At 49.9% G+C, this 25575-nt stretch overlaps 1 protein-coding gene across 1 annotated transcript; it reads right to left on the reverse strand.

Annotated features, from left to right (window-relative positions):
* Positions 1 to 828: 828 nt before the first annotated feature.
* Positions 829 to 23722, reverse strand: LOC133139496 (fidgetin-like protein 2). The gene is made up of 3 exons (XM_061259076.1): positions 23629 to 23722; positions 20819 to 20961; positions 829 to 2858 (listed from the first exon to the last, which is right to left on the reverse strand). Exons 2-3 carry the CDS (start codon positions 20841 to 20843, stop codon positions 829 to 831), a joined length of 2055 nt encoding a protein of 684 aa, XP_061115060.1. The 5' UTR covers positions 20844 to 20961; positions 23629 to 23722.
* Positions 23723 to 25575: the final 1853 nt, after the last annotated feature.

Raw genomic sequence — 25575 nt, forward strand, 5'->3', positions numbered from 1 at the left:
GAAGGTGTTTTTTCTTAAAAATGACTAACAGTATCATTACAGAGAAAGTCTGTGCTCTAAACCATTTATCAAGAGGGCGTATTTGACAGTTATGAGGGAAAAATCGTTGTTATAACTATTTTCTGTGTGCGCATTTGCGTGAATGTATGTGTGTGTCTGGAACAGTCTTGAATCTGGATAACCTCCAAAGCCCTTTACAAGCCAAGCAGCCAATAAACAACAAAATCAACTTCATTAAAAACCAAAATTAAAATATAAAAAAACCTAAACCTGCCGTGCCTTTGGAGCAACTGGAAATAAATAGTATCCTGAGAGTAGCGATAATTTGGGATTTTTCAACGACCCCCCAATTGGCCTTGATCTGGGATTAAATCAGGCATGCACACTGACTGATCAACCATTCTGTCAAAACTTTGATTTAATCCCGGGTCAAGGGTAATCTGGGATAGTGAAACGCCCCTACAAGTCATTCAGACGTCCCGTCAAATCAACCCAAAACAAATAAACCCCCCGGCCCACCCAGCCCTCACCCCCACCCACCAACCCAAAAAAGGTCCTCTATTTCAGCTCTTTGGGAAAAATAAAAGTTGTATGTACATTTATGAGGTGGTGTGTTATATCGATTAAATCCATCATGGACCTCTCCCCACCCACCCTTACCCAAAACACACGATTAAACCATTCTTCAACCCCCCTTTTTGGCTGCAAAATAAGTACTAGGTTAAGAGAACTCCCCGCACAATCGGACTCGCTCGTACTCAACACAGAGAGAGACGACAGACTGACTCTCGGGCTCTGACTCCTCCCACCTTCATCCCTGCCCTTCTCTCATTGGCCGTGCAGCTTGCTCCACTCGGCGCAGGTGTCCAGTTCTTTGGCTGTGGCGTGCGGGCGCACCTTGCAGAAGGCGTTCTCGAAATCCTTCAAGGCGGGGGGTGCGAGGGGGTCGGGCAGGCCGTGCAGGGGGGTGGGGGACGGGGCGGAGGCGGAGGCTGAGGCCTGCTGGCAGAGCTGCTGGAGTTCGGGGACGGAGAAGCCCTCGGAGCGCTGCAGTACAACCGCCACCTCGCGCTCGCTGAGACGGCAGCCCAGTGGGGCCAGCGCCTGGAGCAGCACCTGCCTGCGGCCGCCCGCGTCCGGCAGCCCCACGCAGTAGCGCTTGGCGAAGCAGCGGTGTGTGGCCTCCTCCAGCAGGTCGGGCCGGCGAGTGGAGCACACCGCAATGAGCAGGCCCCCGGCCCCGCCCGCCCGCGCCGCCTCCAGGCAGGACCTCAGCTGCCTCCGCGCCCCCTCCTCCACCAGCGCCTCCGCCTGGCTCACCAGCACCACGGCCGGCTGCCGGGCGGCGGCGGCCGAAAACAGCGCCCGCAGGAGCTTCTCGGCCTCGCCCTTCCACTCGGACGCCAGCTGGGCGGCGCTCACCCGGAAGAAGGCGGCCCCCAGCTGGGAGGCCACGCCCCGGGCCAGCGCCGTCTTCCCGCTCCCCCGCGGCCCGAACAGCAGCACGGTTCTGGGCGGGCGGCGGGAGGGTCCCGGCCGAAGCACGGGCCACAGCAGGTCCTCCTCCAGAGACGCCTTCACCTGGGCGTGGCCCGCTGCCAGCTCGGCCCAGGGAGGCGCGGGGCTGCGGTCCAGGAGCTCCCCCGTCACCAGCTCCAGGTGGTGCGGTTCGGCCCCCTTCAGCAGCTCGCTCGATTGGCCGCAGGGGGCCGGAAGCTTTGGGCCCAGGTGGTGCTGTGGGTAACCGTGGTCCCCGCCCCCATTCTCCCCCGTCAGTCCTGCGGGGGGGCTGTACTCGCCCACCCCGCCATATGGGGGCGACACCAGGGGCTTCAGGCCCCCAAACTTGGCCAGCTCGTCCCCTCCTGTCTGGGACGGGGGCTTGCTGGGTTTGAAGGCCTGGGGGCCAGCGGGTCCGAACCCGTTGCTATGGCACTCGACCTTGACCTCGCTCACGCTGTAGGGCGACCCCCCGCCGGGCTTGGCGTGCTCATAGCCATACTTCCTGTAGCGCAACCCCTCCCCTTCCTCCTCCTCCACCGACATCTCAAAGGCTTTTCTCTTGAGTGCACCGCCGGGCTCCACCCCCCCTAAACTCTGCCCCTGGTAGCCGTAGCTGCCCCCCACCACCGTGGGCCGGGGCGGTAGAGGGGTCGGGGCAGCCAGGCCGGAGGGCAGGTAAGGTGCGGGGGCGTGGGTGTAGCTGGGGGCCAGGCTGGGCTGGTGGGGGTAGCTGCTGCTGGGGTAGTTGTAGACGGGGCCGGGGGGCGTGTAGCTAGGCACCAGGGTAGGGGCGGGCTGCAGGGGATGGAGGGGGGCAGGGGGAAGTGCTGCTCCAGGCTGGGGGCAGTAGCCCGAGGAGAGGTAGGTGCCGTTGTAGGCCGGGGCGTAGTCGTGGGTGGAGGGGGCGCTGCAGGAGCCGTAGCCCGGGTCCGAGAGGGCGTTACTCACCCCACCCGAACCTGTCCCCTTGGCCCCTCCGAGGCTCTCGTGCCCAGGCGGTGGGGCCAGGTACGGCCCCTCGGCAGCATGCGAGAGGGGCCAGGGGTCCAGTTCGGTCTTCTGTCCATTCAGGGGCCCGAACGGCCCCGCCTCGGGGTAGCCGCCCATGGGGGCGCGCTCGTAGGGGCCGTCCAGCCCGCTGGAGTACTTCTCGGCGTAGCGCTTGAGCAGGCTGGAGGCGGTCAGGGCGGAGATGTCGTCGTTGGCCCAGGCGTAGCTGTAGCTCCGCCCCCGCCCGCCGTGCAGCTCGGGCTTGTGGGCGGGGGAGGAGGTGGTGGAGGAGACGTCCAGGTGCTGCTCAGGCCAGTGTCGGACGGACTGAGCGTGCTCTGGGGTCCAGTGCATCTTCAACAGGCCTGGTGGAGGGACAGAGAGAGGGAGAGGTGGTTAGGAACAACTGGGTTCAGCCGTCCCGTCCCGCCTTCAGAACTCACACATACAGTGTTAACCCTCTCCTACAAGCCCCACACATACACAGTGTTAACCCTCTCCTACAAGCCCCACACATAGTGTTAACCCTCTCCTACAAGCCCCACACATACACAGTGTTAACCCTCTCCTACAAGCCCCACACATACACAGTGTTAACCCTCTCCTACAAGCCCCACACATACACAGTGTTAACCCTCTCCTACAAGCCCCACACATACACAGTGTTAACCCTCTCCTACAAGCCCCACACATACACAGTGTTAACCCTCTCCTACAAGCCCCACACATACACAGTGTTAACCCTCTCCTACAAGCCCCACACATACACAGTGTTAACCCTCTCCTACAAGCCCCACACATACAGTGTTAACCCTCTCCTACAAGCCCCACACATAGTGTTAACCCTCTCCTACAAGCCCCACACATACACAGTGTTAACCCTCTCCTACAAGCCCCACACATACACAGTGTTAACCCTCTCCTACAAGCCCCACACATACACAGTGTTAACCCTCTCCTACAAGCCCCACACATACAGTGTTAACCCTCTCCTACAAGCCCCACACATACACAGTGTTAACCCTCTCCTACAAGCCCCACACATACACAGTGTTAACCCTCTCCTACAAGCCCCACACATACACAGTGTTAACCCTCTCCTACAAGCCCCACCCATACAGTGTTAACCCTCTCCTACAAGCCCCACACATAAGCAGTGCTCTTGGTGAGCTTGGCGCTGGGATGTCTGTGTGATTAACACTGTCTCTGTGCTGGAGTTGCAGGACAGAGCTGAGAGAGCAGTTTGCTCCCGTGGAGGTTTCATCAGGGGCTGAGCCCAGTTTCAGGGTTTGTGCTGTGGCTCAGAGCAGAGGGCTCTCATATTAGCCATTATTTCCTTTCGCCTTGCTACCTCCCTCTCCCTTTTTCTCTCTCTGCCTTTCTCAAGCCCCCCTCTCCTCCTCCTTCCCCCTCTCTCTCTCCCTCTCCTCCCTCCCTCCCTCTCTCCCTCAGATGGTGCTAAAACCAGGGCTCTCCCTCAGGAGCTATTATTGTCACCCAGCACATGTACCGCTGAGCCCCCTCCCCCCTCCCTACAGCCCCATCCACACACTCATTCTCCAAAAACCTCAGGGGCCTGCTGGACAGAGGGAGGGCAGGGGAGGGGGAGCAGGAGGGAGGGAGGGAGGGAGGGAGGGAGGGAGGGGGTGGGGGGTAGAATGGTGTTCTATTCACTGTGAATTTCCCATGGAACATTGAGAAGCTGGAATGCCTTTTCTACTGGCCATCTCCGATTCATTATTCCAGCATCTCCGTGCCAAAGGGAAGACTGAGCCAGGAAATCAACAACTGCCCAAAAAAGAGTCCTGGCTTTTCCGCCATCATTCTGTCTTTCACCCCATTCTTCATTCTTCTCTCTCTCCCCCCTCTCTCTCTCTCCCCCGGCCCTCTCCCCCTCTTTCCTCAGAGAGTACACCCTGGGAGTTGTTTTGTTGCTGTGTGTTTGAGGGGAGCTGTAGGAGAGGGAAAGGACTCATTAAGTTAGGGCTGCTTCATAGGGGCCTGTTTCCCGTGTGTGAACTGTGTAAATAAACACACTGTAAAACTGATGCTAGAAACTACTCTCTGATGGAAGGGTGTGTGTGTGTGTGTGTGCGTGCGTGCGTGCGTGCGTGCGTGCGTGCGTGCGTGCGCTCATGCTCCTATGCGTTACCAGCCTGTGAATCTGCGCACATGCTTGTGTGTGTGTGTGTTAAAATCTGTGTGCGTGTATGTTGTTTCTTGTGTTTGAGTGTGTGTGTCTGTGTGCATGTACATGTGTATTTGTATTTCTATGTGTGTGCATAATTGTGTTTGTGTGCTCTGACATGTTTGTGTTTATTAGAAAGCATTTATGTTCATTTGAGTATGTGTGAAAAAGTCTATGCACGTGTGTGTGTGTTCATGTGGTGAGGGAGAGCATGCTTGAGTGTGTGTGAGAGAGTGTATGTGTGTGTGGGCATGTGTGTGAGTGTATGCGTGTGTGTGAGTGTGAGTGTGTGAGTGTGTGTGTATATGCGTGTGTGTGTGTGTGAGTATGTGAGTGTGTGTGTGTGTGTGTGTGTATGCGTGTGTGTGTGTGTGTGTGTGTGTGTGTATATGCGTGTGTGTGAGTGTGTGTGTGTGTGTGTGTGTATGTGTGTGTGTGTGTGTGTGTGAGTGTGTATGTGTGTGTGTGTGTGTGTGTGTGTGTATGTGTGTGTGTGTGTGTGTGTGAGTGAGTGAGTGAGTGAGTGAGTGAGTGAGTGAGTGAGTGAGTGAGTGAGTGAGTGAGTGAGTGAGTGAGTGAGTGAGACAGTGTGAGTGTGACTCAGGCACTGGTCATTGCAGAGCTCTGGCAGTAGTGTGACTCCAGGCACAGCAGGGCTGTCAGGACTGGGCCTGGGGTGTGGAGGAGGACGCTGGAAAAAGAGCCGTAGAAGAAGAATAAACGACAAGCGTTCAGGTCTCCTCCGGCTCCCCCTCAGCAGGCCAGAGAGGCTGTCGTATTTACACCCGTCAGTGCGCGAGGTGCAGTGCTCCAACGTTTCCCCCGTTTGGATTCGTTGGCTGATTTTATTGTCCCGCATGATTATTTTCCCCCCTCTCTCCCACCTCTCCCAGCCCCCCCACGTGTGTGTGTTCAGATTATGCCTGTTAATTCTCCAATAAGCCTCCGCTGGCAGATGGCCGCTGAATTATCACTCCCTTCATATTCAAATCCCGCCCTGCAATCTTCCCCCAGATTCCCCTGCTCGCTACGAGGCTCCGCCCACTGTCTCCCCCTCTCCACAAACACATGCATGATATACATGGACACGTACGATATACACACATACACTCACAAACACATGTGCGATATACACACATACATTCACAGACACATGTACGATATACACACACACTCACAAACACATGTATGATATACACACACACACTCATGCACACATGTATGATATACACACACACACTCACACATTCATGATATAGACATAGTCACACACCCGCATGAACACGCAGCGCATACACACATGCACACACACAGTCGCGCGCATACACACACACAGCACGCACACACACACACACAGGCCTGTCATCCCTTGCCCCCAAGGCTTCAGCACAGAGTTAGTGGTTTGGCTTAAGGCAGAGTGAGAATGAGATTAAACATGCTTCAGGAATCCTCCAGCCACAGAGCCTGTTAGAGGGCTTTGGGGCTTCATTGTGGAGGTTTGGTTTGGCGGGTCGCTTTTGAGAGCTTGGAAGACAAACTTAGCTCTGGTTTAAGGCAGAGTTTGGAAGGCAGATTTGAATCACAGGCTTGGAGTGCTGGTTTATACAGCAAACCTATTAGTGTTAAAACAACTCTTAACAGACCTACAGCATTGCAGAGAGTGCTTGTTTGATATAGCTCATAACGTGTGTGTGTGTGTGTGTGTGTGTGTGTGCATGTGCATGTGTGAGACAGAGAAGAATTGTAGCACAGGGGGAGCTCATAAAAACTGTTCAGGGAAAGAACGGGACCCCCACTCCTTACCCCGCTACCCCCCACCGAAAACCGAACCTCCCCCTGCTGACCCCTCATATGCTACACACTATGCCATGGGCCACTTCTGGGGGCCAGAAAACTGACTCCTGAGTGACCAGGGGGAGAACCAGAGGGGTGCCTAGAGAGACCCTGTGGCCCACTGTGTGTGTGTGTGGAAGAGAGAACAGCGCCATTGGGTTGCAGGTTCAAATCCCCAGATGGAGGACACTACTGTTCTACCTCTGATGAATGTGCTTTTTATGAGTGGGCAGGGGGGCAGAAAGGCATGACATGGCCCGGCATGGCTGCAGGTTTAAGTCCTGGTTGTGGCTGTGCTGTTTTTCCATCGATATCAAAGCACTGATTGGCTTCTGCCGGTGTACTGCTATACAAATGCTGAAGGCATAGGCTGTGCACAGTGAGTTTGTTACACAAACCAATAACCCTTATAAACCTATATCCCTGAGCAGAGTGTTCTGCTGAATAAACTATTAACTGATAACATGAGGAAACCGTTATAATAGTCTACTTACACACACAGTAGTTTGGGCAGTCCTGGTCAAATCGCACGTTTCATTTATTTTCCATGTGAAAACACGTTATTCAACCTCTGCTGGAAACCAACTTAAACATGACATAATTCTGCCAACTATATCTCATTCACAACTACTTAATTTGCTGAATTTTGCTTTTATTTGAACAGGCCAAACATAAAACAGAAAGTGGAAAGGTTTGGTATATGGGTTCTGCTTAGCTAACCCGATGAGTATATGCACAGTTCTATCAGACATTTAACTGGTTCTTCCATTTTGTGATCATGTAATTTACTGTGGAAATTCCAAACTGAAAGTGTTTAGAAAACAGCCTTCCCCTGCTTTGTTAGCATCAATTATCTTTAATTTCAAGTCCTTAGTCTGCTGCTTAGTGGAGCCCCATGGTTGTAGAGAGTAAGCACAACACCATGAGAGGTTAGAAGGGTCAGAGTATTTATTAGTCTCTGGGATTGTCTTCACCTATCTTAATTTTAAAGCCAAATGAATCACATTTTGAGCCCTTTTTTAATGAATCAACTTGAAGTGTCACACGTTTACTGTTTAATTTTTTCACTCTGTTTAATTCAGCAAATGAATAGTAATTGCAGAAATATGTTTAAGTTTGTTACCAGCAGAGGTTGTGTTAACTTTTTATCTTAACTACTGTACTTAACTTGCACAATGTACCAATGTATATGGGGGCTTCAATTCGGACCAAACAGAATGAACTCATCGCTCTGTTGGTTGGTGGGGTGGGTTTCTCAGGGTTCAAAAGTTCCCTCAAACAGTCCCTGTAGTTACATGAATCTTCCAGGCTAAAGAGGACCAGACATATTCTACCCACCTCCCTAGCAGTTTTAACACAATCTAACAACACATTCTAAATGTGCTAACACAACAATTGAACAGCATTGACACACAATCTAACAACACATTCTAAATGTGCTAACACACAGTTGAACAGCATTGACACACAATCTAACAACACATTCTGAATGTGCTAACTCACAATTTAACAGCATTGACACACAATCTTACAACAGAATCTAAGTGAAACTGTGTAGCCAGGATTTGATTGAGTGTGACTGAAAACATCTGCATAGTGAACACACATTTACATCGCATATTGGCGCAACTAACACTTAACATTAAGCATTCAGTATTCATCACAGGTTTACTATCCCTGCCTATGCTACATTATCAATTTCCCACTTTTAAACCACTATGGCTTATGTTGTAAATTCATGTATAAACTGTTATGATATGGTTGTGGCAGAGATGGCATTAGCGGTTTTCCCTCTAAAACATTCTAAAACATGGGTCTCAAACTCCAGTCCTGGAGGGCCTGTTTGCGATTTCTTTTCGATCAGCAGGCTTTGGAGACAAGGTGTGTAGACTTTTTAGCCAATCAATGACTTAAATGAAGTACTTGACTGCAGGAACACATAAAAAACCAGCAGACACAGCGGCCCTCCAAGATTTGTGTGTGAGATCCCAATTCCCATACATAAGCGCTTTTGAAAGTTGTTCTGGATGAGTGTCTCTGCTCAATGGCTGTAAGGTTCGGGAACAAGGCCCGGACTCTTTTATGCGACATGCTGAGGGCGTTTTGTCGGGCGTAAAGTAGCCGGGACGCCGCGGCGGCTAACCCCGGAGGCGGCGGGGGTTTGGGCTCGGTATGTAGGACGGGGGCGGTCTCCCGTGTGAGCTGGGTTTGCCCTACAATCAGGGCCTCTCCGTTCTTCGAGAGAGCACGTCACCCTCCCTCCTCAATAATCTGGCCGAGGCCTTAATCTGCAGCACAACAAGGGTTAAACCCAACTTTAATCTGTCTGAAAGCTCAATTAATTCCCCCTTGTGGCAAAAGATGGCCGGATTAGGAGAGCACAGGCAGGAAATAGCAGATAGACAATCTGAGCTCGCGCAAGGGGCCCCCAGACATTGTAATCAACGACGATGATTATCATAATCATACAAGCTTAGAATAAAGGAGAACGATAAAGCACACACAAAAGAAGAACAGCAATATGAAGAGGAATTATGTTTATTATTCTGTGGTCATATAGTTGTGGGGGATAAAAGATTGAGAGATTGTTCCAACAAAAAATATATATTTGTAAACACTAGATAGGTCAGACCCTCTTAATCAGTAATCAGAAAATACAGGGAGGTTAGTAAGACACAAGATTGGATACAATCCCGTCAGTCCCATCAGAGTGCAGAATCTCCACCTCATTCTCTGCTCTGAGCATGCCCAAGACCACAGACGGCTGAATCAGAGTTGATCAGAATGATTCAAAAAAGTTTTAAAAGTATTCATTTTTAACACATCGCCTTCTGTATCCTGAATATTTACTCAACCGCTGCTTATAATGCCGAATGAAAACTCACTCCCCCACCCCACAAACTCAGATGGGCAGATGCGCACACACTGACTCACTGGCTCTCCCTGTCTCTGTGAGAAACGGCCATCCAGCAGCCGGCACCTTCCCCTGTCCACTCCCCTCCTCCCCCGAACCCCAGAGACAAAGGCACAAGGATCCTATTGTCAAGTCTGCCTAATTATGGAAATCTGGCTAATCTATACCACAGCACTCTGCTGACTGCTTTTGTGCAGGCTCAGGACTGAAGGACTGCATGTGAGTGTGTGTGAGTGTGAGTGTGTCTGTGCATGTGTGTGTTTGTGCATGTGTGAGTGTGTGCGCTTGCACTTGTGTGTGTGTCTGTGTGTGTGTTCGTGTGTGTGTGAAAGAGTGTTTACATATTTGAATTTTCATGTGTTGCACCCTGTGTATTTGTGTGTGCGTGTTGAATGCGTGTGTTAGAGAGGCGTGCTCCAGCATACGCATGGAGCGGGTCACTGCTGAGGGAAGATGTTTGTGCCACTGAGAGAAAGAAGGAGAAAAGGAGGGAGGGAGAGAGGGAGGGGAGAGGAGGGGAGAGGGGAGTGTGCACTGGACAGGAGCTGAAATATGAGACCTGCAGGAAACCCGCTGGAGGGAGAGAGAGCCCCGTGTCACTGCTCCCCTGGGGCGTGGGTCCCCCCCTCCCAAACCGCCCGCTTTGTCTTCCTGCCCCGGGACTGTAATCTACATGGATGTGACATGCCTTCTGCGCCAGCCTTCTATTAAAGAGGCCAGATTGCGGGGAGGCCGCTTGTAAACACGAGCGGGTTGGATCAATCCAATCAGGATATGGCCTTCATAAAGATGCCCCCTCCCCCAAACGCACGCTCTTCCTCCACCCCCACAGCAGAGTCCGAAAAAGAGCTGACCCCCCACACCCAGCACTAACCCCTGCAGCCAGGCCTGTAACAGCGCTGTTTTTGTCTAAAGGTTGCCGTCGGCCCTTGGTCGGCTGACAGTCGGGCCCGGTCCGTCTCCTCTGAAGTAACGAGGCCCGGCTCGCGACAGCCTCCTAATCCTGCTCTTTATTACCGCAGGAGCTGCCATTTTGATAACGGGGTCAGAGCTACAGGGGAGCTCCAAGTGAGTCGTTAGTGACGTTAGCACAGCTATTAGTCGGTTGACTCTTTATATTTAACATTCAAAGTTCTGTCTCACTTCTGTTTCCATGCAAAAGTTTCAATGCATGTCTGAATCAGCAGAAACTGTCATTGTGAACCCAAGCTGTCTGTATGTAAGGGACATGGAAGATGAATGGAATATATGAGTTGACCCTCTGGTTATTCGACTGTAATACCTGTGATTTCCTTAGAATGTTCTCTTAAGGGTGAGATGAACAGTACTACTGAAGAAGCTTTCACCATCCATCCGTAGAGTAACGGCAAGGGGAATAGTTTAATATGGCCGACCATTTCAGCATTTTAGGATGGAAAATGCAGGAAGAGATGACGCACGCTAATCACCTTTACTGCAACCACCGTAAGAAGGTCTTGAATGTCCACTAGACACACGCACACTTGCGCACTAAAGCAAAGAGACGTGATAAGACGGCTCGTTTCCCCCCCAGAAGAACGGACTTCCAGTGTCACGCTGTGCTGAAACGCCAGCAGCTCCACATGGATAGCTGGACGCAGTGCCGCTGTGGTCCTGGTCGTGTGAGAGAGCCCTGTATCTCCCCCACACCCTGAGCCAGGTTTGACATGGTGCTGGATTACGGGCCACATAGATCATTTATAGGCGCTAAGTGTATGCTGGAGTGACATAAGGTTACACTGTCCTTAATTACTGAGGGTCCATTATAGCAGTGCAGGTTGGGTTTCTGCTAGGCACTACTGTATGGTCTCAAAATCATCATTTTTAACTCTATGATGCTATGGGTAAGCTGAATATCACCATTATGTGTTCATATCCTCACAGTGTTTCAGGCCAGGTTAAAAGCCCATTGCTCATCAGCACAGCAGCTGTTTTCCTGTTCTGGATTAAAAGCAACAACCCCGTAGGTCCATACGCCCCTGCTCCAGCTGCTGCTCTACTGCTTCTTTATATCCTGCCACGGTGCGTCACCCTGGTACGCTGTCGCTGATGTGATACGTGCTGCTGTGTACCCATAATGCCCCTGTTCTCGCGTGCCTCGCGTGCCTGGACTGACAGCCTGATAACCCTCTCCTGCACGTGACCACGCCAAAAATTCTAACATTGTCTTTTGAGAGTCCGACAGACAGGAGGGCACGACAATTTATATACATGCCTCATCCACTTGCAGATGTTCTACAGCATTGAGAGATTTTCCAGTAAAATAATATGTCTCCAGGCAGATCTCTTCCTGCTCCGCTATTGGTCAGCTTGGAGCCTCGTTGTCTTGAGTGCAGTGGAAACCTATTGGTAGATAGATGGGCCTGTGCACCAACCCTACTGATCCAGCTCTGGTGTGGGTAAGGCTACAGCACGAGGGACAGGGATCATGACCACGCTTTTAAGGACCTGGATCACCGTTCAGAAAAAAAAAAAAGGGGGGGGTGGTGGCAAAGCAGGCACTTCAGGCTCAACCTGACTGGGCCTCATCCTCCAGAGCATGTGGCTTCTGCATTTGGAAGTGGGGGGAGCAGCGTCTTGGGACGGGTAGAGCTCTTAGAGAGGGAAATGCTGTTTTAGGGCAGGGCCAGTGTTATGGGAGAGGAGGGAATGGTGTTTTGGGGAAAAGGGGAGTGGAAATCTAGGCTCGAAAAGCAGGGAGCCTGATCTCCTCTGAGCAAAGCCCCTGCTGTTGGAATGCCTGGAATTCTGGGGTCTATTTCCGAAACGCACATCTTGAGGAGAGCGGTAGAGAACGGGAGAGAGCAGGAGAGAGCGGGAGAGAGCGGGAGAGAACGGGAGAGAACGGGAGATTATGAAGACATACATCCTGTCGCCTGATACGCAGGTCAATACTTCTGAACAGAGAAGAGAAGCAGAGAGAGGGAGACAGAGAAATGAGAACAGAAAGGTAAAACTAAAAAAAACGAGAGAGAGAGAGGGGGAGAGAGAACATCAACGTTGCTTGAGATGTAATTAATGAGGCCATGCTGGACTGATAAAGGTGGTTGAGCTTAAATTATGGGCTGATTTGTATTAGTTTCTGAAATGAGCAGGTCAGTGTGGGTTGGAAAGGAGCTGCTCACGTTTTAAACGGGCAAAGGGAGACCTGGCCAGTCTGCCGAAGAGAAGCCTGTTCACATTTCAGAGCGGCAAAGAGAGGCCCAATCACATTTCACACAGCCATGGAGAGGCCCAATCACATTTCACACAGCCATGGAGAGGCCCAATCACATTTCAGACAGGCATGGAGAGGCCTGTTTGTATTTACGACCTGTGACCCACTCACATTTCAAGGCCCGCTTGCATTTCAGACAAGTGAAGAGGGGACCTATCCCATTTCAGACAGGAGAACAGAGGCCCAATCCTGTCATGTTTCAGACAGATGAAGAAAAGCATAATCACAAATTAGACAGGAGAAGAGAGGCCCAATCATATTTCCGACAGGAGCAGAGAGGCCCAATCACATTTCAGACAGATGAAAACAGGCACAATCGCAATTCAGACAGATGATGAGAGGCCCAATCACGTTTCAGACAGATGAAGGGAGGCCAAATCGCATTTCAGAAAAGTGAAGAGGGGCGGTTAGGAGAGGCCCGATGACAGTGATGTTGTTTGATACTGTTATTAATCAGTATTCTGTGGGCTGCCCTGCTAATGCAGAGGGGAAGAACATAAGAACAGTCATTCATTTTTGATGTTCAATCAATTAATCAATCAATTAGGCTTCATTTACAGAGCACATTTCCTACAAACGCGCTCAGCGCGTGTCTGAGTGCGTGCACGTGTGTGCGTACGTGCACGTGTGCATGTGTGTGTGCACGTGTCTGAGCGCGCGCATGTGTGTGTGTGTACGTGCGCATGTGTGTGTGCGCGAGTGTACGTGCGCGTGTGCATGTGTGTGTATGTACGTGTGCGTGTGTGTGTGCGTGTGTCTGAGCGTGTGTGTGAGGCTGAGATTGCTCTTCAGCAGAGACAGGATGAGGCTACTCCTCCAGAGCGGTGGGGTACCCTGCCCCCTCCCTCCCGCAGCGGATGATTAATACTCTCATATAAACAGGAACAGTTCAGTAGGCCTCCACTGCTCCTCTCCTCGCTTAAAATAAGACCGCCGTGGGTGAGATGTTTGGGGGAAATGGGAGAAGGCCGTGATTTATAAATGTTTTCACTGCACCAATGGCCTCCATTCCGTAACCCAGCAGAGGGGGGGGGGGGGGGGGGGGGGGGGAAGGAAGAGGAGAGGGTGGGGGGAGGGAGAGAGAGAGACAGGGCGAGCCAGAGCTGGAGTTTCTCACCCTCTGAAAACAGCAATAGATCTACTGTAACTTCAGGAGACCCCAGAGAAGACCGTTCTCCCAAATGCCAAACTGACAAACAAATACACTGCAGAGCTGAAAGAAGATCAGCGGAAAATAATTACAAACCAGAAAGGAAATATGATGGGGAACCAGGCTGAGCCATATGAGCTGAAGTATGTGAGGCGTTGTGGTCATGCCCCCTCTCCTGGTTTGGGGGATGGGGACTGGAGGTGGGGTGGGGGTGTTGAGGTCCACTCTACAGAATAGGGGGAACTCCTTGGTGAGATACAGGTCACCTTGATCGAGGGCCTGATCCTTTGGCCTGCATGTTTGGGGTGGGGTACGGTAATGGGACAGCCCCCCCCCCACACCCACACACACACTCACACACTCAAGCACACACACACATGCACACGTACACACACTCAAGCACACACACACACGCACACACACACACACACTCAAGCGCGCACACACACGCACACACACACACTCAAGCACACACGCACGCATGCACTCACACACTCAAGCACACACACACTCAAGCGCACACACACACACACACACACTCAAGCACACACACACGCACGCACACACACTCAAGCACGCACACACACACACGCACGCACACACACACACTCAAGCGCACACACTCACACACACACACACATGCACGCACACACGCACACTCACGCACACACACACACTCAAGCGCACACACACACACACACACTCAAGCACACACACACGCACACACACACTCAAGCGCACACACACACACACACTCAAGCACACACACACGCACACACACACACGCACGCACACACACACACTCAAGCACACACACACACACACACTCAAGCACACACCCACGCACGCACACACGCACACACACACACACACACACACACACACACACTCAAGCACACACACACACACACACTCAAGCACACACACACACACACTCAAGCACACACACACACACACTCAAGCGCACACACACACACACACTCAAGCACACACACACGCACGCACCCACACACACACACACAGTGAGGAGCCATTATCCATAGATAATGCGGCACATGCAGGAGGCACTGCGATTTATAAACCGTGCACGATTAGCGATTGGCTGATTATAAGTCTATACGTTAGTCAAAGGGAAGTTATCAATCAAATAGAAGTGCAATCTGTCCCTTCCCTCCTCCGTTTCATTGCCTGTCCCTCCCTCTTTTTCTCACTCTCTACAGGGCTCTTTCTCCCTCTCTCGATCTGATACTCTCACACCTGCTGCTGAGGGCAATCTGCTGCTCGGGCTGTGCTCGTACTTAGCATACTTAGCATACTACTTGTACTACTACTTCAATTAATATCAGCCTGAAATATAGTGTTAGTAGTGTGCTTGTATGTGGTTTCAAACACAGCCATTTTTTTCTACTTCCAGATAGAAGGAGATGAGTGGAGGGCCCGCTGAAATATTGTTTTGTGCATTGGGAAGCACCCTTGGTCTTTTTTTCCACCATTACGACTCATCGACCTCAAGACGAGGGTCCTGCCAAATCACTACCAATCAACCAACTACTCCGTCAATCAATATCTTAACAAATGAGCCAACCAGGGTATCTTCAGCAGATACAGTATGAGGTATGATGTGTGAAGATATTGTGGGAGGCAGAGCATTGCTAGGTTTGTGGCGTTGGACTCATCCCCAGGAGGGACTGCAATGAAAGTAATGGGCCGTGGTGTTTAAGCCATTCTGGCTGCTTTCTGCCATTGTCCGAGCTAAATGCGTCCTGATTGGCTGCGGCTCTATGAATATTCATGAGGCGGCGAAAGGAGAATGTCTATAGTGCTGATGGCAGCAGGCAGGGCCGCACGGAGCCCAGCAGGAACGCAGGCTGGGAGGACAGGAGCTACCGCGCGGAGGAGGAGGCCTGGCTTTTATTCCACGCCTCTGCTAACGGCCTCCTTAAAAAAAAACCCACCAAAAGCAAGGGTAGTGTAAAACAATGTTCCATAGATAAATGAAAGTGAGGAGGAGCTCCACTGCCTGCGCTCTCCTGGAGTACTGGCAATAACCTCCGTAAATAAGAGCAGCTCCATGCTGGTCATTTCAAAAACAACCACCCCATCCCCCTTTGCTGATTATTCACATCCACAAATGGCTCTCACCCCTCCTCCCCCCCCCCCCCCCCTCCCTCCCTCCCTCTGCTCCTGCTCCCCTCCTCCCCCCACCCCCCCCATTCCCTTGCAGAAAAGAGTGCAGGCCCTCTCCGTCCATGGCTGCAGGCTGGGTTTGGGTCATTGTGTCCACTAATATATCAAAGAACAGCTGTTCCTGGGCCCTGCAGTGACCAACCGCCCCCACCCCCCTCCCTCCATCTGTCTCCTTCCTTCCCTCTCCTTCACCCTCTCTTTTTTCTCTTCCCTCCATCTCTCTGGTGCTCCATCTCTCTCTTTTCCCTCTTTCCTGTTTGACCTCCCTCTCTTTCTCTCCAGAGGACACAAACTGGCCTTTTTTTTTTTTTTTTAGAATGACAGCAGTCCCAGTCACCAACGGCTCTTTCGCTCGTCTTCCATCTTTCTCTTCCTGCCCCCCGCTCTTTCCCTCTCTCAGTCCCCCGGCACCAGGACCTTCATTGTGTCAGAGAGGGTGCCGGGACCCTGATATCTGCCTTGCGCGAGTGTGTGTGCGCGCGTGAGTGTGTGTGCATGTACGCGTACGAGTGTGTTAACTCTCAGTTCAGCAGCACGTTTGTTCAGCTCGGGGAGATTTTCAGAGTGAAATCTAAAACCGCCTACGTGACTGGGAGGCCGCTGGCCGGCCACAAAGAGACCAAATTAAGCGGGGCTGCTCTTTATTTATTTATTGACTTATTTGGTCATTTGCCATGATCCCTTTCCTCCCTCTCCCTTATTGAGACCGTATGTCTTGGTGCTTTGGAATTCTTTGTTCCCGAGACCCCCTGCGAGCATTCTTCCCCTCCGAAATGAGTCCCCGCCCCTCATTAGTTAATTGAGATCTTAATTGAAGTAGAGGGTTGGCGTAATGAGCTCTTTTTAATGATGTTGAGCTGGGAGTGGAGAAGCACTGGAGGTGTGGGGGAGGGGGGAACCCGGCCCTGCCCGAAGACCCTCGCCTGGGCCCTTGCAGGCTAATTAAAGCCCATTCACACCCCTCCATAATGGCTGCCACTCTCGCTCACATAAACACTCCAGCCGTAGCCTGTGTGTGCTCAAGCACCAAACGGCCCGCTGCAAGAGCACTGGCCACCACACCACTCACTGGGAGAGCTGTGCTCCGTGGAAACGCCCCTCTCTCTCTCCCTCTCTCTATCTATTCATCTATCTCTCCCTCTCTCTTTATCTATCTATCTCTTTTTCCCTCTCTCTATCCATCTCTTTCTCTCCATCTCTCTCTCTATCTATCCATCTCTTTCTCTCCCTCTCTCTCTATCCATCTCTCTCTCTCTCTCTCTCACAGAACCGCGGCATCCCCCACTTTCAAGCTTCAGCCCGAAGTCTGAATGTTTTGGTTGTGTCACTGCACCCCTTTAAATGATCAAATTTACTGTTTCATCTTAAATTCCTTTTAAAAACAAAATTGAAGCTGGTTAATCTTTAGACTGAATCCACACTTCATTTTCAACTCATTTTAAAAAGCAAATTTACTCAGTTTCATCTTATACTCATTTTAAGGACTGTTTATGGGAGAACGGTAACCTAGTAGGTTCGTTTGAGAGAGAAGGGTGACTGTGCACGTTCATTTAGAGGGGATCTTTGAAAGCAGTTGGGTTTTGTAGCTGAGGGCAGGTTGTATTTGTGTGGGTGAGGCAGTTAAAGCAGCTGGTCTGGGGCTGATTTAGGAGGCTGTTTGAAGTGAAGATTACAGATTCCTCACTCTAAAATCCCTACAGGAGTATACATGGCTCTCAGAATCTCTATCGGATTTCCTAACAAACCCACTCCAGTCACCTCCCAGCTTGAGGTCCCACAGCGGTAAGTGTGTGCGTGGGCACGCATGTATACGTGCATATTCTGTGCGAGATATCCACACGTTGGTGTGTGTATATGTGTATGTGTGCACTGGCATGTATGCGTACATTTATTTATGCGTGTGTATATGTGTGCGTGTGTCTGTGTGCACTTGTGTGTGTATTTTGCTGTGTATGTATAAGTTGAGACTCTAAGGCTGAAGAATCAGCAGTGAGGATCACGTTTGGGAATGCCTGGTCTTTCTAAAAAGGAAATTGTGCCATAGAGGTGAGACTCTTCACGTGTGCAGCACACAAGCATGGCCCACTCCTCCTGAGGGCCCAGCTCATGCTTATAAACATTTGCGCAAAAATTCAAAACCCTGCTGGAGTAAGAGCAATGAGCTTCGCCGTGCCTCAGACACTCTAAAGTAAACGCGCGGGAGATCTAACGATCCTGTCCAATCGCAGCTCCAAATGCCCCATCCCCCGTCTCTACCCCAGTCTATTCCAAAAACACCCACCCCCCTTCTCCACACTGGCCTCTTCCAAAAAATGTACCCCCATCTCCACCCCAGCATCCACTTTTACTGCCAGCAGGGACCTGGACCGAACAAAGCAGAGCTGCTCCCCAGCACACTGCATTACATTACACTCCCACTGGCCAGATCCCCTTATCACACTAACACTCAAATTAGCCCATAACAGTGTTAGCCAACAGTCATAACCAACTGTCCCCGTGAACACACTTCACTTAGGCACAACAGTGGCTGAGGAGCGGAGCTCCCTGCAGTCCTGAGTGGAGACGCTGAGGCTGCTGTGACTGCTTTAATAAGGTCTCGCTGTCGGTGCCGTTAGGAGCGCAGGGAAGGAGAGCCGGAGCGCTCGGATTCTACAGCAGCTCCTCGCATTCCATCGGAATGCTGCGACATTCCAGGATATGCTATTGGCCCGTACAAACCCAACAGGCTGTTGAAGGCCTGAGCTAACACCCCTCGTATAAAAAGAACGGATTCTGAATTTTTCAGACCCTTTAAAAAAACAAAAAAACAATGATTGCGATGGACTAATGGTATTGACTGTATTGTCTAAAAGTAATTCCATACCTTTGGTGTAATTAAAGGATTGGTATTGAGTAGGGCTGAAAGAGGCATGATTACTATTTGTCTCAGTTCGAGGAACAGATTGTGATTAACTGCAGGTTGATGCACCTTTAATTAAGCATTAGCACAGCATTTTAATTGAGGAGACTTCAAACTAATCTCTTCAAATTTCTTCAGTCGGTGAAGATACTGTAAATGGAGGTATTTTGTTTGCATCCAAGGTTCTGGACCTTTTCAAGGTCAGTGGTTCTGTGAACCAAGGAAGATATTAGCAAGGCTAAAAGCTAAGGCTTTTCTTTACAAATAAATAATACATTCATGAATTTCCTTTCAGAAATCATTACAAAGTGCAATCACAAATTTGACACGGACGCAATTCTGTAACTGGCAGGAAAGAGAATGTGGCATGAGCCTCTGAAATCTGTGGCATGTGCATGCAAACTCTCCATGGAGTTAATTCCCCTGTGTGAAATGCGAAGCCTGTCGGAGAGGCAGCACAAATGTCCACCAAACGTGCCTTCCATGTCAACCGAGCTACAAGCCAGACCACAGACCACAGACCATTCTGTCCACAAACAAACTCCTCCTAAATCTGGCCTTACCAAAGCCTGAGACCCCTTTCAGATGCGTACTTCTAAAAACACAGGCCCAGCCTTTTCACTGCTACTGTATTTATTGTCCACCCTCTTTTTAATAAACATTGCTGTTTTATAGACCCTTTTTCATCAATTGCAGTATTTTCCATTTTTCTGGACACCTTGCAACCTTCCCATTTGGATAATAGAGTCTTCGGGGGGAAGGGGGGGGTACCATACAAAAATAGAAAGTTTGATTTTAATTACAGGAAGTGATTACTAATTATAGCTGCAGTCGATGGTCTGTTTTACCCCAGGAGGTATGAGAGCTGGCCTGATGATCGAGTGGAGGAATGTGAGCAGCTGAATTTACTGAACATTATGCAATAAGATCACTCACCCCTCTGAGGAATGCTGCTGATGACATCAGGCCCTCTCCACCCACGAGGGGTGGGGGGGGGGGGGGGGGTGACGGGTTTAATTGGTAAATAAGTCATCAATTTCCTCCTCAACTAGAGGAAAAGGCCATTTCTTAATCCTCATTTGAGGTATAGTAAACATACACAATGAAATGATAAGTGCAACTTAAGACTAAAGGAACCAGCTCTACTAGTCCCTTACTCATTCACCCATTCACCTAATTCCTTGTTCACTTTGTCCCTCACTCACTAATTCAGTGATTCACTCTCTCAGTCAGTGGCTCCCTCAGCAGTGAAGAGCAGTACTGACATTTTTTCACTAGAGGGCAACAAGACTAGAAAAACAGCCTCTTGTTCTGACCTTGTTTTTCACAGTAAGGCAAATAAAGCACACATGGGTTGACCAATACTGAGATGAGCTGAATACAATTGACAGTTCTTTTCTAGAGGTGTTTTGAATGCTCCTGAGGTGTGGGAAGTTGCACAATTGTCAATTATTTTCTCACAGCACCAAGGAGACAAGGGGAGATCTCTCTCTTTCTCTCTCTTTCACAAACGCACTCACACACACAGTATACTGTGTTATAAAACCACACTTTTATCAGATTAGTGCAGAGAAACGAAATATTAATATTGCTGCTAGATCAGCAGTTAATCAGTAAAAAAAAAAACAGGACTTTCTAAAACCCAAAAAGATTCAGATATTCACCCTGCTACCAAAAATCAAAGGCTGGCTTCACAAATCTGCATATTCCAATAGAATATGAATCAACCTGTGATTTTCTCCTCCAGAAATCCGGGTGAACAGCGCTGATCCGGCTCATTGGCCTCAATCAGGAGGAGGAGGAGGAGAGCGAGCCTCACATTGACTGATTAGGCCTGAGGAGGCGGCAGGAGTGAAGACCGACTCTCAGACCGGTTGCAGCGAGGAGGAAGAGGAGGCGGAGGATGAAGAGCGACTCACTGTAAGGGACGACAGGACTCAGCATTCTGGAGCGCTGTTCTGTGGAGATGGCGGTCTCTCGGCGGTGAGGTCCAGGTCAGTGTCTGCTGGGCTGTTCTCCATGGCTGACCCGGGCTCCAGCAACGTCTCCACCACACCCGCCCCTGCAGACCCACAGGGAGTCCGTCAACTCATAACACTCACTCACAGCCATGCGTCACCCACACTCCTATATGCACACACACTAATACACACTCATACTCAAGCACACACACACACAGATATGCATCACCCACACTCCTATATGCACACACACTAATACACACTCATACTCAAGCACACACACACACAGATATGCATCACCCACACTCCTATATGCACACACACTAATACATACACATACTCCAGCACACACACACAGCCATGCGTCACCCACACTCCTATATACACACACACTAATACACACTCATACTCAAGCACACACACACACGGACATGTGTCACCCACACTCCTATATGCACACACACTAATACACACTCTACTCAAGCACACACACACACAGACATGTGTCACCCACACTCCTATATGCACACACACTAATACACACTCATACTCCAGCACACACACACAGACACACAAACTCAAAACTGTCATACATGCACACATACACACTCACAGTCATACATGCACACACATTAACACACATTCATACTCACACACACCCAGGCATATGAACTCTACACTTACAGTCATACATGCGCACGTACACACGCACAAATACACAAACACGTACACACACACTTCACACGCTCTTGTAAAGATGTACTCTCACGAATCAGGTGCACAAGTACGTAGAAACACAAACAATTGTGCAAACGCACACACAAACTCAAAACCATATCTGCACAGATACAAAAACCACATAGTACAAATGCAAAACACTGGTCACACACACTCATACATGTATTGCATACACACGTTCTTACAAAGACACAGAAACACAAGCACGGCGCACGCACAGACGCGCATGCACACTCTGGCATTCTTTCACAATGACTCACACAGAGGTATTCATCTGAGACAGGCACTGGACAGCAGGCCAGACCACAGAGCACTCTCTAAACCGGCCACAGAGAGAGAGAGAGAGAGAGAGAGAGAGAGAGAGAGGGGGAGAGAGAGGGAGGGAGAGAGAGAAGGAGAGAGAGAATGAGAGGGAGAGAGGGGGAGAGAATAAGAGGGAGGAAGAGGGGGAGAGAGAACGGGAGAGAAGGAGAGGGAGAGAGAGGGAGAGATTGAGAAGGAGAGGGAGAGAGGGAGAGAAGGAAAGAGAGATTGCTCAACAGAGAGACCAGACTCATTTAGCTCAATCTGCGCACGCTCAGTCAGCTGCTGCTCCTTCCATTGTGAAAGACTGCACTCTGAATATTTCAATAACTTTCTCTCAGTTAATTCAGTTAATCTCTGGAATGTTAAAATGCAAGTGATACAGAGAAATTACAGCATAACAACATGTTTATGTTTCTTAAATTTGTAATTTTGATATTAATATGCAATCAGCACTAATATGCACAGATATGCACTGTGAACTAGCAAAGATATAAATATTATTTCTAAAAAGTAATAAATATAAAAATTTATAAATATTTGTTAAGATAATATACAAATGTTAATGAATAGAAATATATTAACAATTAACTGCACCATGTTCACATAATAAATACATTCAAATAAACAAATACAAAGTTAAAGTTGAAAAATAATCTTATTTTGTGAAAATACTGCAGAAATCATCCTTTTTGTATTCGAGGCTGTTGGTTTACACATTGCATTTATACTTGCTGAAAAGTTCCACATATAACTTTCTTCATTCATAAACATGTTTAAATGTCAGTCTGAAGGCAATTCTTAATACTGGTCTAGCTCACTTGGTCCAAGACTATATTGCATATCCATTTAGCAGATATGGGAACTCAGGACATAGCAGAATTTCCAATCAAAATATATACTTAGTCTGGAGGCTGCATTAGTCTACTCAATGGCTGTTTTGCCATACTATTGAACTATGTAAATAGTAAATGTCATAAACAGAAAATTAAGAAGAAACTTTCATTATTGCACAAAATTATGGACTGACAGACTTTACAATAACACAAAAACGATATCACAGACTGAAGCACTGTACATGTATTAATAACACACTGCAAACATTCATTCCAACAGATATTCACAGCCCTGTGTTTGAATGAATGAATTTGGACATACGGACATGCACTACCACCATGACAAACCAAGTAGCAAGACAATCTGCTTGCCTACAAGGAAAAGTGCCCCGCTTAAAAAAATATGCAACGTGGGTTTAAAAAAACAACAACCTCTGAGTGCGGTTGCACGCGCAACCTCAGAACATCCAAAGCGGACAATTACAGCGCGCAGACCGCAAGCCACACAATCGCACACGCTGAAGCCACGCTCTTACATCAGATACACGGGGTCCCGCTGCCTCCAGCCTACGCTCGCCGCCAAACGCAACTTTGCTCTGCGCTCCGAGGTCTACAAAAGGAACGCGGAGACGGTGGGGTGTGCGGAGGCAGCTGGTCCTCATCAGCGGAGAAAGAGCGAGCCAAACCCGGGGGGGGGGGGGAAGGCGTGCGGGACCAGGGAACGCACCGCACACAAGACAGGCTTTTTGTAATCAAGCTGCAACTTCAAAGAAATGCACAAACACAGTCCATTGCCACACATACACACACACACACACACACACACACACGCACGCACGCACATAGCCAGTGTTGAGCTGTAATGCTGAGAGGGGAGCAGGTCTGCCTTACCAGTTCATAACTATATTTCCTGCGCAAGATTCTGGACACAAAATAATCCCCTGAGCTGGAGACAGAGCTGGTGGTGTGCAGCGCTCTGATTTCCTTCTCTTACCACATATGCGACCGAACGCTGTAGTCTCTCCCTCTCTCTCTCCCTCTCCCTCTCTCTCTCTCCTGCTCTCTCTAAGTGACAACACAGCACACTGAATCCCCTCCCCCACTCTCCCATCCCCCTCTCTCTCTCTTTTTGTTAAAACTATTTAAGTGTGTGTGTGTGTGTGGGGGGGTGGTGACCAATCAGGCACTGTGCAGGGGCTTGTATCCCCTTGCCTGGACAGAGAGAGAGAGAGAAGGACAGAGAGAGGGAGGGACAGAGGGTAAAGTCAGAAAGGGAGAAATTAGGGGACGGTGTGGGAACTTACTCACGTTTTCTTGGGAATATTCCTTAAAAGCTTCGCTTTGGTTTCCTCCACCCTGAAACATGCAAACACACACACACACACATATGTCAAACTACTATTCTTTATTATTTCTTTATTTTGAAGTAAATAAGCTTCTGAATTGAAAATGACTAGCGACTACTATAAAAATCTATTTATCTGCTTGTGGAGCAGTCACTGAAGAAGCAAGTAATTAATCTGCAATTAAACTAACATGGTTACCGTGTTCAGGCTGGCATGGCATAGGTCTGTGAATGTGTCCAAAGCACCTCCCAAATCATTTGCTCTAAATCCTGTACTGTAGGATAACTCACATAAACAGAAATATATATACAGAAATATATAGAATGGTGCAAAAAACAAAGAAAGTGCTCACTGAGTATAAACACTATATACTTTATATATCATTAATATGATATGGGTCATAGTAATACAGTTTAAAATTCAGTTTATCATTCAATTAACAATTCAACAAAATTGATTGTGATTGATTGATTGATTTTAGCATGTCAGGTCTCTGACTCCCCTTCCTGTAATTGATGTAGGCCTCTGTACCCCCGACTCTTCCCCTTCCTGTAGTGAACATGGGCCCCTGTACCCCCGACTCTTCCCCTTCCTGTAGTGAACATGGGCCCCTGTACCCCCGACTCCTCCCCTTCCTGTAGTGAACATGGACCCCTGTACCCCCGACTCCTCCCCTTCCTGTTGTGAACATGGACCCCTGTACTCCCGACTCTTCCCCTTCCTGTAGTGAACATGGGCCCCTGTACCCCCGACCCTTCCCCTTCCTGTAGTGAACATGGGCCCCTGTACCCCCGACTCCTCCCCTTCCTGTAGTGAACATGGGCCCCTGTACCCCGACTCTTCCCTTTCCTGTAGTGAACATGGACCCCTGTACCCCCGACCCTTCCCCTTCTTGTAGTGAACATGGACCCCTGTACTCCCGACTCTTCCCCTTCCTGTAGTGAACATGGGCCCCTGTACCCCCGACCCTTCCCCTTCCTGTAGTGAACATGGGCCCCTGTACCCCCGACTCCTCCCCTTCCTGTAGTGAACATGGGCCCCTGTACCCCGACTCTTCCCTTTCCTGTAGTGAACATGGACCCCTGTACCCCCGACCCTTCCCCTTCTTGTAGTGAACATGGGCTCCTGTACCCCCGACTCCTCCCCTTCCTGTAGTGGCCGTAGGCCTCCTCCCCCTGGCTCTGTGGTGAGGGGGTCAGTTCAGTGCAGCTGTGTGTCCGTGTTTAGAGCGGCTCCGTGCCGCTAGCCTCCCCGTACTGCGCTCCTCGTGTTACCGCGGGCCGTAAACACATCCTGGACCGCCGCAATCCACACTGCTGCCCCCGCACACACGCACACACAGGGCCCTAAATGGCCCGGCCCGAAATAGGGGGGATTCCAGCGCCCGTGTGGAATTCAGCCCCGTCTGTGCCTGGGGTCCAGGCCCTGTGGGGGGGCAGGGTTGTCAGAGGGAACCGTTTTCAGAAACGCTTTGCATTGTGGTGACCACTGT

The sequence above is a fragment of the Conger conger genome, chromosome 10 (assembly GCF_963514075.1).
Source record: "Conger conger chromosome 10, fConCon1.1, whole genome shotgun sequence".
In the NCBI taxonomy this organism is placed as follows: Eukaryota; Metazoa; Chordata; class Actinopteri; order Anguilliformes; family Congridae; genus Conger; species Conger conger.